A 17,000-nucleotide genomic window follows, 5' to 3' on the forward strand; every position below is an offset into this window, starting at 1 on the left:
TGTGTGTGCATGCATGCCTGCATGTATCCCTTCCACTTAATATTCTATGGGACAATAAAGCATGAGAATAAAATCAGCCTCAAATAAATTTGACTTCCTTTTAGGTCAATGTTCCAGACTCCCCGCAGCTGTTTAAATGAAAATAGCTGTTCCTAATGCAAGATCAATGGAGGGGGAGATTGTTTGAATGCACCCAGCTTCTACAGAGAAAGTCCAAAGAGAGGGACAGAAACCAGAGATGGGAATTCACTAATTGCCCTGCAGAGACATTGTGGTGCACTGGCTAGTCTGGACACGGGAGATGCAGCTGATTTGCATGGATTTTGGCAAACCACTACCTCTCCCTCCCACAGCCTTTGTGCACATAAAAAGAGATGATGATGTACTATAATCTGCTCTAGACTCTTGAGATAACATTCAAAAGAAATCTAAATATAGTCAGGTAGAGTACCTTGATAGCAGGTAAATGAAGATTACGGTCTCAGGAGAACAAATTACACTGCTGCTAGTTTGCATTATTGAGGCAGGTCGGAGGAGAAAACATCAGGGCTGCAGGCCGACAGACACCTTTGTACTTTGAGAAAACAGCAATATCTTTACCGCAAAGCTCTTTCTGTTTTGCATTTGCATTGCTCAACATCAGTACTGAACAATAATAAAAGCTGACTCACAAAAGTAAAGACCACAAGAAAATCCTGCAAGAACATAATGGAAATGTTGTTATGGACTTTTGTGAGCATAAACAGTTTTCAAAATGAAATTGTCAAGGCTGGAATTTGCTATGCTCTCAAAAGTAAAGTCATTTTAATATTCAAGAGGACCTCAACCAGTATGGATTTCTGCTACCTTCTCCAGCCTTGTGTTTTGCAATTTCCATTTTTTTAATTATCTGACACATGGGGAACCACTCAGTCGAGAACAGGGTGAGTGGGGAGGAGAAAAAGACATCTCAATAGGATGAAGGGAAACAAAAGATGGAGGAATGTTCTTAAAATCCTTGGAAGAAAAGCCACAGAGCGAAAAGGGCAAGCAAAATATATTTGGGAAGCAGGACTCTTGCACAGCTCCCATTTATTTCAACAGGACTTGTGCAGCAGGATATAAAGAGAGCTGAGCATTTCACACTTCTGTTTCTTTGTTTAAAATAATTTGTGTTCTCTTCAGAATTAAATCATTCCTTAGTTGATTTGTTTCATCTTGATATCATTACTCCAGTATATACTACCCTTTCAGTTTGTTGTTGGTCAATGACAGGGTATGATCACAAACAATGTTTTTACTCAGCATAGTTAAACTGTAATAAAAGGAAGGATGCTCTTACCTCTGTTTTCAACATGTTTATGGAAAGTGTCATGGGCTTTGAAGAAGCACAAACTCAGGATGAAAGGGAGAAACGTGCTAAGAGGAAGGCACACTTGGCAAACCCTCACCATGATCAACTCCCATCCGGAAACCTATGTCCCCACTGTGAAAGGAAGTGTGGATCCAAAATTGGCATCCACAGTCATTTACGGACCCACTGTTAAAACCATGTTTATGGAAGTTTATGCAATCTTACTCGGCTATGAATGATCGCCAAGGAAGAAGACAGTGAAAGAAGAAACAGCTTTTCAAGAGAATGAAATACCATAACCTCGTAGTCAGATTCACCTTCTTTGGGATATGAGCTTGGGATTCAGAGTGGGAGAGGGAATTGCCCTCTGGATCAGTTCCAGAAGCCCCTAACCTACTAAAAGCACTTCTGCAAGTAGAACATGTAGACCCAGTTTCCCTCTGATCCGAAGACCCTCATCTGACTCAAAGGACTCCATCACATGAGTCCCAGAGTCTCCCTCACTTTGTCAGATTGAAAGGTTGCCAGAGAAATCTAGGCCCCTTGAAGTGAAGGCAGAGCTAGCTACTGATAGGGAGCTGTAATCTAAGGCTTAATCTAAATAACTGGTGCCGAAGCAACATCTGAGTGGTGCCTGAGCCCTGCATGGAGCTGTCCAGGGTACTTCCTTGTCTCTGCTTGTTCTGCCTTGTCTCTGCTTGAGACTGGTGCTTGAATGAATGTGTTGAATCTCAGCTTTGCTCCAAACACTGCATTTCCTGTGCATGATAGTGGCATTTTGCTGATGTGCTGTAAAGCAATCATACACATCTCCTCTGGATTTTTAATGTGCAGTCTATTAAATTATTACCAAATGGTGTAAAGCCCATTTTGTTTTACAAATGAAATACAGACTGAAGAGAACAGAATCCTGCACTGGCAGCTGATGGGCAATGCACCAGGATGAGCATGAAGATTTGGCTGCCATCCTGCCAAAAATACTCAGATCAGTGGATAACCTCCAGCAAGTCATTTGACCTTCATGTGCCTTTGCCAGTTCAACCAGGATTCTGCAAAAAAGCCAAAAAAAAACAACAACTCATGAGCACCTTGGTGTAATGCCGATCGTCTTTCTGCATGAGCAAATGCCTTCTGTAAAAATGCAAGCAGGATGACACAGTTCATTCCTTCCTTTTCTTGAGTGATCAGCAAATAAATCTATCAACTTGCTTCTGTAAGCTTCATCCTCGTGATGGGTGACTGCATCATAGTTTTCACCGGCATACTTAGAGGTTTGTCAGCATAAACTATGTTTTTATGCCTCTCTGGAAGAAAACACAAAGAACAGATGGAGGCTGTATGTACTGTGCAAAAAAATAAAAAAATATTCACCACGAAAATCCAAATTCTGCAAATGAGATGCACATGTAGAATTAGTCTTATTGACATGCATTTGTTTTGCATTACTTACTATTTATCCAATAAACAGGTTTTGAAAGGAATTGGGAGATGATTTAGAATAGGCTTAGAAAAGAGATGAGATAGATATAAGGTTGTAGCCAACCGTCTCTGCTTAAAGTACACCCAATAAAGTTAATGGACCAAAGTAAGTAATTTCAATGGGTCTACTCTGAGTATGACTAACACTGGATGCAACTTGGAGGCAAAGGAAGAACAGCAGCCAGCATTAGCAGAGGGATAATGAACTACCCAGGGTGCTGAAGCACACTGAATTAACCACAACATGGGAAAAGCAGTTCACACACATAACCAACAGTGCATGGGAGTTGTCCCCACCCCTACCCATAGTTACATGTTTTGTCAGCCAAGAGCCTTCAGGTGTTGCATTTTAAAAAATAAGAACTCACACAAATGCAATTCCCCATTCACTCTCCATTTTACACCAAGCCACCACCATTTAACAACTATTCCATGCCAACCAAGAGTGATTTATGTGTTATAGCTGTTATAAATTATTTTATTTTAAAAGCTTGCTCATTGGTTTCTCTTTTTTTCCTAGGGCCCATGAAATATTTTTTTCTATTCCTATAGTCTTAGAAAAAGAGGCATGAACATCACCTGTCATTCAGATTTTATTTTATTTGCTCCTGTAGTTTATAATGCTCATTTCACTATGGTTTCCCATAAAAGCAAGTTATAGCTTCTAAGGTATTAAGGGCAGCATTTAAAAAAAGGCTGTAACTTGGAAGGAGAGGGTAGCCTTGTACTGAAATCTGAGGAGTGTTTCATTGTGCTCATTACCAAAACATCAGCAGAAGAGGGAGAATCTGGGTTTCACATCTAGTTCAGATAGGCCCATATTTGACCAATAGTACAATAGAGAAGTTCCAAAATTTAAGAGTCTGCACCCCCATTCTTGACAGGCTGGGCCATGGCTATTTCCCGAATAGGTTTGGTTGCTTTGGTATGTATTTAAAAGTCCACCTACAAATGGAAGAATGCTCCCTTGCCCTCACATTCTTGAGCTGTGGTGTTGAGGTGAAATTGATGGATTCCTTTTTAGCCACTGATCATGAGAAATTAAATGAGGAGGCAATCGACCTCCAATGAACTCTTTCCAGTTGTCATTTGCGGTACAAATGAGATAAGAAGAGTTTTCCTTAGAGCCTCAAGAATGTGCATTAAAATTCAAGAGAGAAAGGTGCCCGGCCGGGGGGGGGGGGGAGAGAATAATCAACCAGCACTTTCTCCTCCTAGCTAAGGTGGACCTGATTCTGAAGCGGTTTACATGAATAGTCAGGCATTGCCAGGAAAAAGGTAAAGGCCCTTTTGGGGGAGATACACAAGTTAAGGCACACTATCTGGCTTCATTTCCCATATTATAGCCAGTCCATCCACCCGAGTTGTTGGCTGCTGTGTTTGGAACAACTAATGAACAAACACTGAGAGGGCCAGTGGGACATAGTAGTTAGAATGCCAGACTAGAACAGGAAAGATTCTGGTTCGAATTCCTGCTCAGCCCCAATGCTCACAGGGCAATCTTAGACCAAGCACCTTCTCTGAGCCAAATCTACCAAACTAGGTTGTTGTATGGAATAAATGAGGGGATTAGAACCACGTAAACTACCCTGGACTACTTAGGAGAAAGAGATCTTTTTAAAATTCCAATAAAAATAAAAGCTCCATCCATGCAGTGCCTCCGACATTCTGATTTGCTGTTGGTAATAGAAGAAAGTAATATTAAACCATCTATCAAGCTTCCTGATCTTAATGGCAGTTTGGGACACTAAAATTAAAAAAATCAACAGCTCAGTTCCAGACATTTTACTCAGAAGTAGGTCCTATTTAATGCAATGGGGTTCATCCTCTAGCTAGCACATGTGTACAGAACTGGAGCTTAAGGCTGCAATTCTATGCAGACTTAGCTATGCCCAAGACCATTGATTTCAAAAGGCTTAAGCATGTGTCAGGGTCAGGCTGCAATTAAAATAAAAGTAATATGCAGCTTGGTTTGACAGTAAAACAATTTAATCCAGAGATAAAATGTAAAGTTGAATCCTAAACACATGGCACCAAAAACAAAGAGCTATGGCAAGCAAGTTATTTCTATACAACCAGTAATGTTCATAAGCTGGTCTTGTAATTTCATGTTCCACTACTTGAATCCTTCCAATAAATTGAGGGATTTGTTTATGTTGTTGTTTTGTAGGGAAACACTTAATTTCTTGTTTATTTTGAAGACAATCTGCTTATGTTGTTATCACGGACTTGAGTGGATTTGTGTCTGTTGCATCTGGGCAAAGGAAACTCCCCATCATATAGCTAATCTTTACTGTGAAACAGTGACTCCCAGTGACAAAAATGGAAAATGCACCCTGATGACTTGCAGACAGGCACCAGGACATTCTGCTAAATTATCTTCAGAGCAAAGGGTTCTTGGATTTCCAGAATTGGGGTTTTGTGATTCTTTGGCTGAAATCCTAAAACACCTTGGAGTAAGCCTCACTAAACTCAGTGGGGCTTACTCCTGAGTGAACATTCATTGGATTGCATTGCACAATTCTTAAGATATTCGTTTCAACCCTGAAACCAACCAGAGCAATTCCTTTTGCCGTTGGCAACATGTTTCTGGAAACTAGATGCATTTGGTTGTTTTAATTTTCCATGTGATGAAAGGCATTAGTCTTGCCTGATGGAAAGAGGTTGGGAGGGGAACTTCTGTAATACGTGGGTAACATAAAGTGCAACAGAGTTGTCATTAAAATGTCAAAAGATGATACATTACAGCTGTATTTATGTGGGAAAGCGGTGTTGTGTATATCTCCATCAATTTATTTCTCTTCTTTATTTAATAATTGATAACGGCTCTGGCATGCCACCCAAAATCAAGATACTAATCAAGTAAAAAGTTTTGTCTATTCCCGTCTCCTCTGAGTCTGACAGCTAACTGGAATATCAGTCCCCTGCTTCCATTTTTCGGCAACTAGCAGATCCAATTCTCAAATTACTCCTGATGAGTTGGGACAAGATCACTCCTAAAACTACCTCAGCCAGGGGACCAAATCAGAGTTTACACTTCTTTCCCTTTCAAACTCTGTTTGCCTAACAGGATCCAATGAACTTGGAAAACTTAATTTTCAGATGCTACTAATAAAGAGATTACCTGTTGATGGATTTCTTTTTTATTTAAATGAACCAGAACAGCTGCTTCTGGCTCTTAGTTGCTTTGGTTTTGTGCACTGCATTGGATTTATAAATTTATGAATGAATGTGTGTCTTGATTTATACGTTAATTTTTAGTCCCGCTTCCCCCTTTATTTTTTTTTTGGCTCAATAGCTTGCTTTATTATCATTGCCTGCCACCTTGGAGGACTTGATTTTTGCAGAGAAACGCAAGTCTGGCAAAATACCAACCACCGTCTTTCAGCCTAACACACCGCACAGGGTTGTTGTTGAAATTAAGTGGAGGGAAGGGAACTGAGGTCACTTTCAGTCCCTTACGGGAAAGGCTTGCTAGAAACGTAATATGATTTAACTAAGTTATTCTCAAAGCAGACCCACTAGGAGGAATGTGGCGAAATTAGCCATGCCCATTAACAGGCAGCCCTGTTTAGGGAAGTTTTTAATGTATGATATTTTATCACATATTATTATTATTATTCTATTGGGAGCCAACCAGAGTGGCTGTGGAAACCCAGCCAGATGGGCGGGGTACAATTATTATTATTATTATTATTATTATTATTATTATTATATTTCTATTATGACGATGGGGCTTACTAAACTGCCCAATGTCTGTAACCGTGAGGGTGGAAAAGCGAATGGACGCAGATTCACCCTCACGAAGTTCCTTCGCCTTCCCCCTTAGCAAAGCAAACGGCCTCATCCCCTCAGGGAGTTCCTCCCCGCAGGAAAACATACCCGCCATTTTGAGGCGGCCCCGCCCCTTTCTGATCTCGCGCCCGGGACCCCGCCTCCCTGTTTCTCTCCGGGGTGGCCCCGCCTCTTCTTTCCAGCCTCCCCGTTTTCTCACGAGGGTGGCCCCGCCCCAGCCCCTAGCCCGCCTCCACGTTCCTCTCAGGACGGGCGGCGGCGGCGACGAATCAAGGCGGTGGGACGTCGCAACGCGGTCGTTTGGAGGTGTGGCTTTCCAGCTCGCGCCCACTCCCCCGCTGGCTCTCTCTCTCTCGCGTGCGCCCCTTCCTCCCTCTCCAGATGCAGCGGACGGAGAAGGTGCTCCAGCTGCGGGGCCTACTGGGCCGCTCCGTGAGGGTGGTGCGCGAGCATTACCTGAGGCCCGACGTGCCTTGCGGCAGCGCCCTCTGCCGAGCGGGCTGTCCCCGCGGTAGGTGGGCGGGGCGAAGGAGGGTGGGCGGGTTGCCGGTCTGTAAGCTGAAAGGGGGTGGGGCTTGGCCATTGGGGCGGAGCGTGGTGTCGTGTTTCAAGGGGGCAGGGAGGGGAAATGTCTATCCAAGGCTCATGCCTGATTTGGTATTTTTTAATTATTATTTAATTATTATTTTTCCTCCAGGTATCTCTGGGTGGTCTGCATGAGTCTCTCCCTCCCAATTTTGTCCTCACAGCGACCCTGTGAGGCAGGTTTTTGCTGCGAAACCCAAAGTCAGGCAGTGAGTTTCATGGCTGAGCAGGAATTTGAACCCTGTCCTCCTAAACTACACCAAACTGGCTAATGCAGGAAAAGAGGTCACTGGGCATATGCAAAGTGTTTTCCTTGCTCCCTGTTGAGCAGAGCAGGAAAATGTTTGGCGTTTTAGTATGTTTTTATATGTGTTGGAAGCCGCCCAGAGTGGCTAAGGGCAACCCAGCCAGATAGGCAGGGTATTATATAAAATGGTTGTTGTTGTTGTTAAGCAAGGGTTCAACTTTAGTAGATGTGAATGGGAAAAGGAGTGGGGCTGCTTCTGTGTAAGACACACACAATTGCTTATTCTACATGCACATACATGAATGGCCAGAGTTCCCTGGTTGAGTGCCTGACATCTCCAAGTAGCTTTGGGAAAGGCTTATTGTCTGAAACTTGAAAGAGTCAGTCAGTGTGGGCAGTACTGAGCTAGACTGACCAAATATCTGACTTGGTATAATTTTCCTGCATTCATATATTTCAGCTCCATGCACGTGGCTTAGTTGTCCCTCTCTATGAACATTCGCAAGGGTGGGAGGAAAGCGTCTGTGGTGCTTTATTTCATTTCTTTTAGGAATAGCGCTGTGGGTTAAACCACAGAGTCTAGGGCTTGCTGATCAGAAGGTTGGCAGTTCGAATCCCTGCGACGGGGTGAGCTCCCGTTGCTCGGTCCCAGCTCCTGCCCACCTAGCAGTTCGAAAGCACGTCCAAGTGCAAGTAGATAAATAGGGACTGCTCCGGCGGGAAGGTAAACGGCGTTTCCGTGTGCTGCTCTGGTTCGCCAGAAGCGGTTTTGTCATGCTGGCCACATGACCCGGAAGCTGTCTACGGACAAATGCTGGCTCTCTCGGCCTATAGAGCGAGATGAGCGCCGCAACTCCAGAGTTGGACACGACTGGACCTGATGGTCAGGGGTCCCTTTACCTTTACCTTTTTAGAGTGCCAGTTCCAACAGAACTCGTGAGTACATAACTGGGGATGTGATAGTTTTTCGGGATGAATAAAATAGGGGAGGAGCATGATTGTCAACATATACACACAAAATTATACTAATAGAACAGGGGAAGCTGATGTGGTGGCCTCTGGATGTTTTGAACTACAACTTCCAGGATCTCTGACTATTGCCATGTTGGCAGATTCTAGAATCGGGAGGGCACCACATTGTCTATCCTAGTAAGTAGAACATAAGAACCACCCTGCAGGATTGGGTCAGAAGGCCTATCTCCTCCAACATCCTGCTTTCTGTAGTGACCGGATAAATGTCCTTGGGAAGTCCACAGACAAACTGGACCCCTTGTCCATGGATGTTCCATGGAGCCATTGTGACTCCTCACATCAACTGTAGTAGCACTCTTAAGCAGCTCCTGTGCCTTTCAGTGGGATTGGTTTTTGGATTTCATGTTGGTACTAAAGAAGCACGGCCCAAACAAGCAGGAGGAAGGATTTGTTTATTTATTTATATCTTGCTTCTCCGGGCAATGCAAAGTAGTTCACAAATATAACCAAGCTGGTTACATTTACTAAACAACAGCATAAAGAATCCTCATAAAAACAAACATCAAACAAACAAAAATATCTCAATCCAGACCACCAAAGATAAAACCCAAAGCAATGATTGTTTTAAAACTCCAGGCCTGGTCCAGCATTTAAAAACAGCAATAAGATCTGTTAATATCTACTAAAAAGGAAACCAATTGTACATACCACAAAGACTGGGAGGGGGGCATCACAAAAAAGGCTCTGTCTTTTGTGCCTGGGAATTTGAACTTAGTGGCAGGGCTTCCAAATGGGGCCCCTGCGGATGAACTTCAGGCCCAGGCAGATTCACACAACTGCAGGCAGTCCTTTGAATAACTGCTTCCAAACTTCCAGAGTTTTAAAGGGTAACCACTAGCACTTTAAATTGGGCCCAGAAATGCATAAGCGCCCAGTGTAGCTGGTACAGAATGAGTATTAGGTGCTCCAGCTGCTCAGCCATCAAAACATCTGGGCAGCTGAATTTTGCAGCTGTTGTAGCTTCTGAACCATCTTCAAATGCAGTCTCATGTAGAGTGCATTATAGTAGTCTAATCTAGACATAACCAGGGCATGGATGAGGCAAGGTTTGCTTTCTTGAGATAGGATTGAAGCTGGCAAATCAGGCAAAGGTGATCAAAAGCACTACTGGTAACAGATAGCACCTATGTCTCGAGTGATCTCACTAGATCCAGGAGGACACCCCAGCACAAAGTTCAGACTTGGTCTTTCTGGGGGAATGCATCCCTATCCAGTACTGGGCACACAGTTCCCTCCAGATCAACAGATATTCTCTCCCACAGTATTTCCATCTTGTCTGATTAAGTTTCTGTACAAACACAATCCATTGATTGAATCAGACTGTACCTATCCGCCCATTGTAATTTTTATCATAGGAATGAATCATTGGATGTTCCAAGAATAAAACTTGTAATTTGCAACTCTTCCTGTATGAATTAAGGGATTCTCGTATATTTTTCAAGGCTTGTTGCTAACTTTGTTATAGCAAGTGAGTTTTAGAAAATCAGAAATTCTGTGTAGCAATGCGCAGAAGATCCAACATCTCTCTTACTTTATTTTCCATCAGAATTTAAGGTCAAATGGTTTATACCAAGTAGAATAAACCCTTTTGCCCTTTCCCCTGAAAGTAAATTGATTGGTAGCCTTTACTTTGAAGTGGCATATGCCTTTACTATTCAAATAAGGTTTCTGTTCTTGTTGCCAGGTTATTACTGCAATGTGCCCTCTTTTTGACCTCAATCACCATTCATAAAGTGAGAAAGACTTAATGCCATCTAAGACTATCTGTCCATTAGAAGGATGGATTTCAGGCTCTCTGGGACCGTATAATTTTTAGTGTGTACAGAGCAGCTTTCGCCAGCCTGTTGGCATCCAGATGTTTTGAACTACAACCCTCATCAGCCTGCTGGGAGTTGTAATCCAAAAATCTGGAGGCCAAGAGGTGGACATAGGGTGGTACAGAGTAAAATTAGTGAGCCAGCACTATTTTTTCTCTCTTATTTCCAATCCTTTCAGAAAACCTACCTCTAGATGTTTTTGAACTATAAATCCCATAATATGTAACCCTTGTCCTTCCTGGCTGAGGCTCATTGGAATTGGAGGGCAACATCTGAAGGGCACCAGCTTCCCCCTCTCCACCTTGCCTACTGCAACTAAAGCTGTAACCCACAGTACGCAGGTGTAACTGAAATATGACTGCATGTTGTTCCCTTGTTTCCCATACTCCACCTCTCTCCATTGTAGGTTTCCCCCTATAGTCTACAAGACTGTACATGCCTCAGTGTGGGGACTCGTGCTCTGTAAAGCACCACACAGTCTTAGGGGCCATAAGTAAACAAACAAACAATAACACTTTGAATTCTGTTTCAGGTGAGAAATTATTGTCCGACGATCTGACCCACTATGTTGTTCCTGACTGGAAGGTGGTCCAAGATTATCTGGAGATACTGGAGTTCCTGGAACTCAGGGGGATTGTTTTCATGCAAACAGCATGTCAAGCAATGCAGCATCAGAGAGGGCGCAGGTATCTTGATTTTTCACGGAGCTTCCTGCATGCTTCAAGTTCCTCCAAAAATAAAATGATAAATATTTGAGCATTCAGTCCTGCTGTGCATTACTCCAGGCCAGGAAGACTCAGCAGATAATCTTAGAGGAGCACTGTGAGTTTTATAGGAACTGCAGGCTTCTCTCCTTCCTGGCTGTCAGCCAGGTCCTGACCTGGGCAGGTGCTTCTCACATATTTCTCTGTCTTCCTGAGTAGCCTTATTTGCAGCTAGCACATGAAATTCCTGCCTGGATCATTGTTTCCCCTGGTTCTGTTTCCCCTGGTTCTGTGTTGGAGATGGGTGAATCCAATGGCGCTTTGTGGTCTGTGCTGGGGTAGAGATCCATTGGAGGGTCCTGTTGCACTGATGGAAACTCAACACCTAACAAACTCTGCATTGTGCAACCTGTTGCACAACAAAGCTAAACTGCTTATGCATTCTCTTGTGCAACAACCGTCCATTGGCACGAAACATTTCTCCAGTGGAACAAGCATTCCACTAAATGACTTTAACTTAGTGCTACATTGGATACAGCCTCCTGTGTCTTTCTTAGATGGCGAGCCCTTTGGATAGAGATTGGCCATGCCTCTTTTTTTTGTTAAAAGCGCCGTATCCTTAGATGGCTCTCTATAAACAATACATATGGCAGATTTATTTCAGCTTCACAATGACACTGTAAATGCCAAGAAATAATAGAACCAAACTGTGAAATGTCTTTTACTCCCCTTCCTTTTTTTAGACTTACAAAGGTTAATATTATGCTACAGCAATTTTGTGAGCACATCTGTATTGCAGATGCCCTTGGGGCCCCAAAGGTTAATCAGGGATTTCTCTCACTGACATTAATTATAGCATTATTATCTATGAATATATTTCAGAGGTAATGGCAGTATTCTAATCCTCAGTCATAACAAGGCAATTTAATGAAAATACATAATGCTTTCTTGCCGCCAGCATTTTTTTGTGTTTCTTTTTTTGACCTTCAGCCACTCCCCAGGTTGAGATAAAGTTTTCATGTGGGTCCCTTTTATTTCATTTTTTTCTGATTGTGACACAAGGTCTGGCCCTTGTCTTTCTGCGTGGCCTTTTTTATTCTGGGATTTGAGGGGGGGTGGTCTTAGGTGGATGGGAAAGCTGCAGCCTAAAAGCCGCTGTTCCAACATCAGTCACTTTATTTGATGGAGCTAATTTGGCATCTGCGAGATGCGATTCACATAACTGCACAGTGGCTATTCATTTTTGAAATCCCAGCCAGCCAGTTCTTCATTGTGCATTAATTACTTAGCTGCCACCTTTATTATACCAATGGTTATGCATATTTTTCAATGTTTAATGATTCAAGTTTCACACACACACACACACACACACCAACATTGCCGGCTTTGTTTTCAACATTACGCTTTTGTGAGGCTTGATATATAGATCTGCAGCTAGGATCTGTGATTCTATTCATCATATTTTGTACTGATAAGAGTTGTACAGCCCAATTCAGATGTTGGGAAGTATAGCAGGAATGGCGCAGTTTCTTCCTGAAATGATCAGTAGGGATAGGAAGGGGACACATTTGTATTTGTATTTGTATTTGTATTTGTATTTGTATTTGTATTTGTATTTGTATAGAACATGGGGGCATAAGCAGAGCTTGCTGCTGTGCATGTGAATCTTGGTGGTGGACTCTCCTTCCTTGGAGGTTTTTAAGCAGAGGTTGCGTATCTGTCAGGGATTCTTTAGCTGTGATTCCTGTGAACTGCAGGTATAGGGCGCTATACAAATTTAACATATCATAATAATTCCTGCATTGCAGGGGGTTGGACTAAATGACCCTCCTGATCCCTTCTAGCTCTGCAGTTCTATGATTCAGTCTCTGGATCAACCCATTCTATCCTGCTCTGTATTGCAATAAGGGAAAGCAGCAATCAGGCTGGACAAGAAGGCACAGCTCAGGCAGTGCTGTTCGGAACACAACGCTTTGAAGTTGCTCCAGCAAGGAAAAAGCTGAAATTAAGTCTTTAGACTGTAACAGGAGGCGGTGCCGCCTGATGGTTAGCACCACCTGTGCTGCAATAGGATTATTGACTTAAAAGGGGCCCAGCCTTCTCCAACAGTCTCCTACTACGACCTAAGGAAGGTGAGTCTCAGGAGTTCCTGGGTCTTCTGCAATGGAGTCCTCTGAGTTAGAGGACAGCAGTGCCACATCCTCGGGCTGCGGCAAAAAAAGCATTATGCATTTTCATCAGATAGCAGTACTTCCAGGGCTGGCCCTGCCTGCACCTCCTCTTCTGGTTCAGAATCCTCACTTGATCACCCAGTGAAGAGGAATCTGACTCCTGGTCCCCTCTGCATCAGCAGCCTCTAGTATTTGCAGGGTAAGGAGGCAACTCCAGAATTGTAAATCTCTCTGTGCACATCATTGCATTGGCCCTGTTTGGTAGAGCAATAAGTCTAACACAGATGGGATGGTGGTTAATCCATTAAACATAAAGAAGAGGATTTTTAAAAAATAAAATAAATAAATCCATCCATTTTTTAATCCATTAATTTCATTTTTATTACATTATGATAAGGACTCAGTTATGCATGGAATGGCAGTTTTTATACATTCTCTTAAAAGGAAATGTTTTTAAAGGATCATACTGTGGGCTGCCCAAGCCATGTAATTTAAATTTTAACAATTCATAATTAATTATAATTTTAAAATTAATAAACTTAAATTGCACTTTCGTTTAAATCATTTTAGTGGATATTAATTGTACTGTATAGGGATGCATTTAAAGATTAGATCAGACTGAAAATTTGATTCATCGTCAATGTTATTGTGAGTTACTGCTTTTAAAGGACCTATAACTTTCTAAACACGGTGCATAGATTAAAATATCAGACATTCCCTGCCCCGCAGGATCAGAATGTAAAAAGCACAATAGAAAAGGAACAGGGAGGAATGAAGAAAGAAAGCAAATTGTATTTATTTTATTCCTTACCCACTCTTTAATAAAACATACCAATAATAAAAATAGAGATATTTTCTTAATTTATACTATAATTGATATAAAAATTTCTGATCACATGAAAGTTATAATGTTACTGTTACAGTAGTACTAAATTTCTATACAATATGGATGAATATTTAGATACTTAACAATGAGTTGTTTGGCAGCAATGGGACTGCCTCTGGGTGCTAACTACATGCACAAGACGGTCTGTGGATTAATGATCCTTTGTTACAATGAATGTTCCCATTTATAAATAATACAGCTGTAATGCTTTGGCAGAGTGACATTTGACTTCTTTCTTTCACAGACAATACAATAAACTGCGAAATTTGGTGAGGGATGCCCGCCATGATTGCATTATGTTTTTTAACGAATTCCAGCTGCTTTCTTACTTGCCAAGAGAGAGAGGAGAATCTTTGGAGAAGTGGCAGACAAGGTATGTGCTGAAGATGAGGTAGCATCACCAGTTAAAAGCATCAGTAAAATTATTAGAAAACTGTGTCCAGCCACTCTCCACCCCTGGTGTCCAGTCCTGGCCAGTGGGTGACTGACCCATAACAAGCTTGTTAATTATACTAAAATGAAAAGGCCTTATAATGACTCAGTCTTATACATTTATATTGTCAAGGCAAAAAATGTAACAGGACGTGGAGTGGTAAGTGTGAATGTTTGCTCTCCTAGGAGTATTTACAATGCATCCGTTTGGTACTATAATCACTTCGCGGGTCAGATGCCCATCGTCATGGTAACAGATGATGAAGATTCCATCCAGCAACTTGGAAGTGAAACGGAAGGTGTTTTTGTGATTTCATTCAAGGTAATCTTTCTGTACTGTAATGGCAAATGAAATGGTACTCTGATGTCCTTGATGTTTGCCTGCAGAAATGCCTCTGTGCCTTTTATTCACTTGTTTGCATTACAGCAACATGGATGGAATGGACCTGTTTTGTAGTAAAACTTCAGAACTGTTCAGTAACACACAGGGCAGGGCATGGAAAAGTAAATGTTCCTGCTAGAGAGAAAGGAGATCACCTAAATGTTCTCTTAAGACAGTTTAGTTTTTCCTAAAGTCTTATATAGTCACATACCTTTAAGAGACCAAATTATTTCATCTTGCTCCTGCTCCATTTCTTGTGATTGGCAAATACTATTTATGTGGCTCTTCAGAGGGATGACTTAGCTCTTTGCATCCCTGTATTTTAGCAGGTACAGTTGCCGTCTTTATTGAGAGATCCATTGTGGTACATGGTTAAGGTTGAACATGGAGCAGCAGGATGACCCAGGAATTTCACTAATTTCACTTTAGGCTTACTATTTTTGCCTTAATTATTAGGGCTTCCAACATGGACTGGTCCTGTTATGAATTGCCCGTTTACGAATTACAGAAATAATCTCCTTCCTCTTTGTCTGCCTGTGCACAGAATTATCTGGACAACTTTTGGCCTGACTTAAAAGCTGCTCACGAGCTTTTTGAGTCTATAGTCCACTCACGGCGTGAACGGGAGAATGAAAGTCAAGAGAATCACGGAAAGGAGTACCCTGAACATGTCCCTGTGGAAATGCTGGAAGCAGGGATCAAATCAGGGAGATACATACAGGTTCTGCTTTATTTCATTGTTTCATTTTAAAAAAGTTATTCCCTGCTTTTTGAGGAACTTCCTCCACAAAGCAGCATACAATCTCCAATAAAAAAAAACAAGTTCGCATGACAATAAAACATGAAAATACAGAATATGGTGCAGCTAAACAATAAACCAGTATGAAAAGAAGAGTGTATAAATATCAAATATAATGCAGATCATAAACAAAAAACAGTTTTAAGGCATAAAAGCCAGCAAGAGTTAAAATCTGCAGATTTGAAATAGGCTGATTTGAGAAGAAAAGTTAGCAGCAATTATAGAATACAGAGCAGTGTTGGGGCTTGTTTCACTTGTAATGGAAGAGAATTTAAGAGAACTGGTGCCTAATTGCTCCAAGCACATGCCTGAGTCCCACCATGCTTTACTGCAGAGGCACCAGCAAGAGATCTTCATCCACAGATCTAAGTGAGCAGGCTAGGGAGAGGCAGTTTCTCAGATGTGCATAGAAAAATGAAAGCCTGACATTAAATAACTATCAGTCTGATAGAGGGTTGGTTTCATGGCTGTTAACTCGGCAAACACAACATGTAGCGAACATTAAGAAGAGCCTACTTGATCAGGCCAGTGACTCATCTAGTCCAGCATCCTGTTTTCACAGTGACCAACCAGATGCCTCTGGGAAGCCCACAAGCAGAACCTGAGCACAAGAGCTCTCTCCCCTCCTGTGCTTTTCCAGTGACTGGTAATCATAGCGTACTGCTTACCAGTGTGGTGGCAGAACATTGCCTCCAATAGTGTGAGCTCAAACACTCAGAACTTTCCATCTTTTTGAAGTTACCCCGTGCGATCTTGGCAGGGTGAAAGCACCTAGGGATACGAAAAGAAAAGTAGATTAAGTAAATTGTACACACTGCAGTAATAGTAATAAGAATTATAAGCAACTTTGCAAGATTTCTAACACAAAGTTTTTAAAGTTTGGAGGCTGGACTTTGAAATGGAAAGTTTTATGGGCTGTTTCTGCCACAAAAAGGTACTAAATCCAAAATTGACGCTGGAACAGTGAAACAGCAAGCAAGGAGGTCAGTTTTCATAACATTTCTGTGCCTCCTTTCTGTAAAATGCTCAGAGGGTAATGATTAGAGTAGGGATATAAAAAAGACAACACTTGGGAAACTTTGTTCCTGCAAATAAGCTCCCTTCGATATCATTTGGTTTGTTTTCCCCCTTGCCCTTTTGCCCCATAATGGACAGTGTCTCTCTGGGGAAAGATAGACTGGAGTCGTTTGCTGAACTGTTGGCAGTGGCCTTTATAGCTCATTACAGCGTTGATGGGGAAAGAAGCAAGATCTGGCGTTGTGTACAGAAAGTATTTATTTCAGTTAATTTGAATCCCGCTCTTCCCATCAAAGCTGCCAGAGCAGCTAACAAGACAAA

General features: G+C 42.1%; 1 protein-coding gene and 1 long non-coding RNA gene across 4 annotated transcripts in view; one reads left to right on the top strand and one right to left on the bottom strand.

The window, feature by feature from the left end:
* Positions 1 to 7,148, bottom strand: LOC117057106. The gene is made up of 3 exons (XR_004427786.1): positions 7,064 to 7,148; positions 2,422 to 2,637; positions 1 to 695 (listed from the first exon to the last, which is right to left on the bottom strand). It is a non-coding gene; the product is annotated as an uncharacterized LOC117057106 (long non-coding RNA).
* DIS3L (DIS3 like exosome 3'-5' exoribonuclease) overlaps positions 6,948 to 17,000 on the top strand; it is a 22,572-nt gene continuing 12,519 nt past the window's right edge. The window contains exons 1-5 of one of the 3 annotated variants that reach the window (XM_033167895.1): positions 6,948 to 7,118; positions 10,821 to 10,974; positions 14,294 to 14,422; positions 14,668 to 14,803; positions 15,408 to 15,584. In XM_033167895.1, the coding sequence (XP_033023786.1) occupies positions 6,989 to 7,118; positions 10,821 to 10,974; positions 14,294 to 14,422; positions 14,668 to 14,803; positions 15,408 to 15,584 (726 nt within the window). In that variant the 5' untranslated portion in view covers positions 6,948 to 6,988. Of the gene's footprint in view, positions 7,119 to 10,524; positions 10,630 to 10,820; positions 10,975 to 14,293; positions 14,423 to 14,667; positions 14,804 to 15,407; positions 15,585 to 17,000 lie in introns of those variants that run through there. The other 2 variants (XM_033167896.1, XM_033167897.1) reach the window with 2 other exon arrangements.

The sequence above is a fragment of the Lacerta agilis genome, chromosome 13 (genome assembly GCF_009819535.1).
Source record: "Lacerta agilis isolate rLacAgi1 chromosome 13, rLacAgi1.pri, whole genome shotgun sequence".
Classification (NCBI taxonomy): Eukaryota; Metazoa; Chordata; class Lepidosauria; order Squamata; family Lacertidae; genus Lacerta; species Lacerta agilis.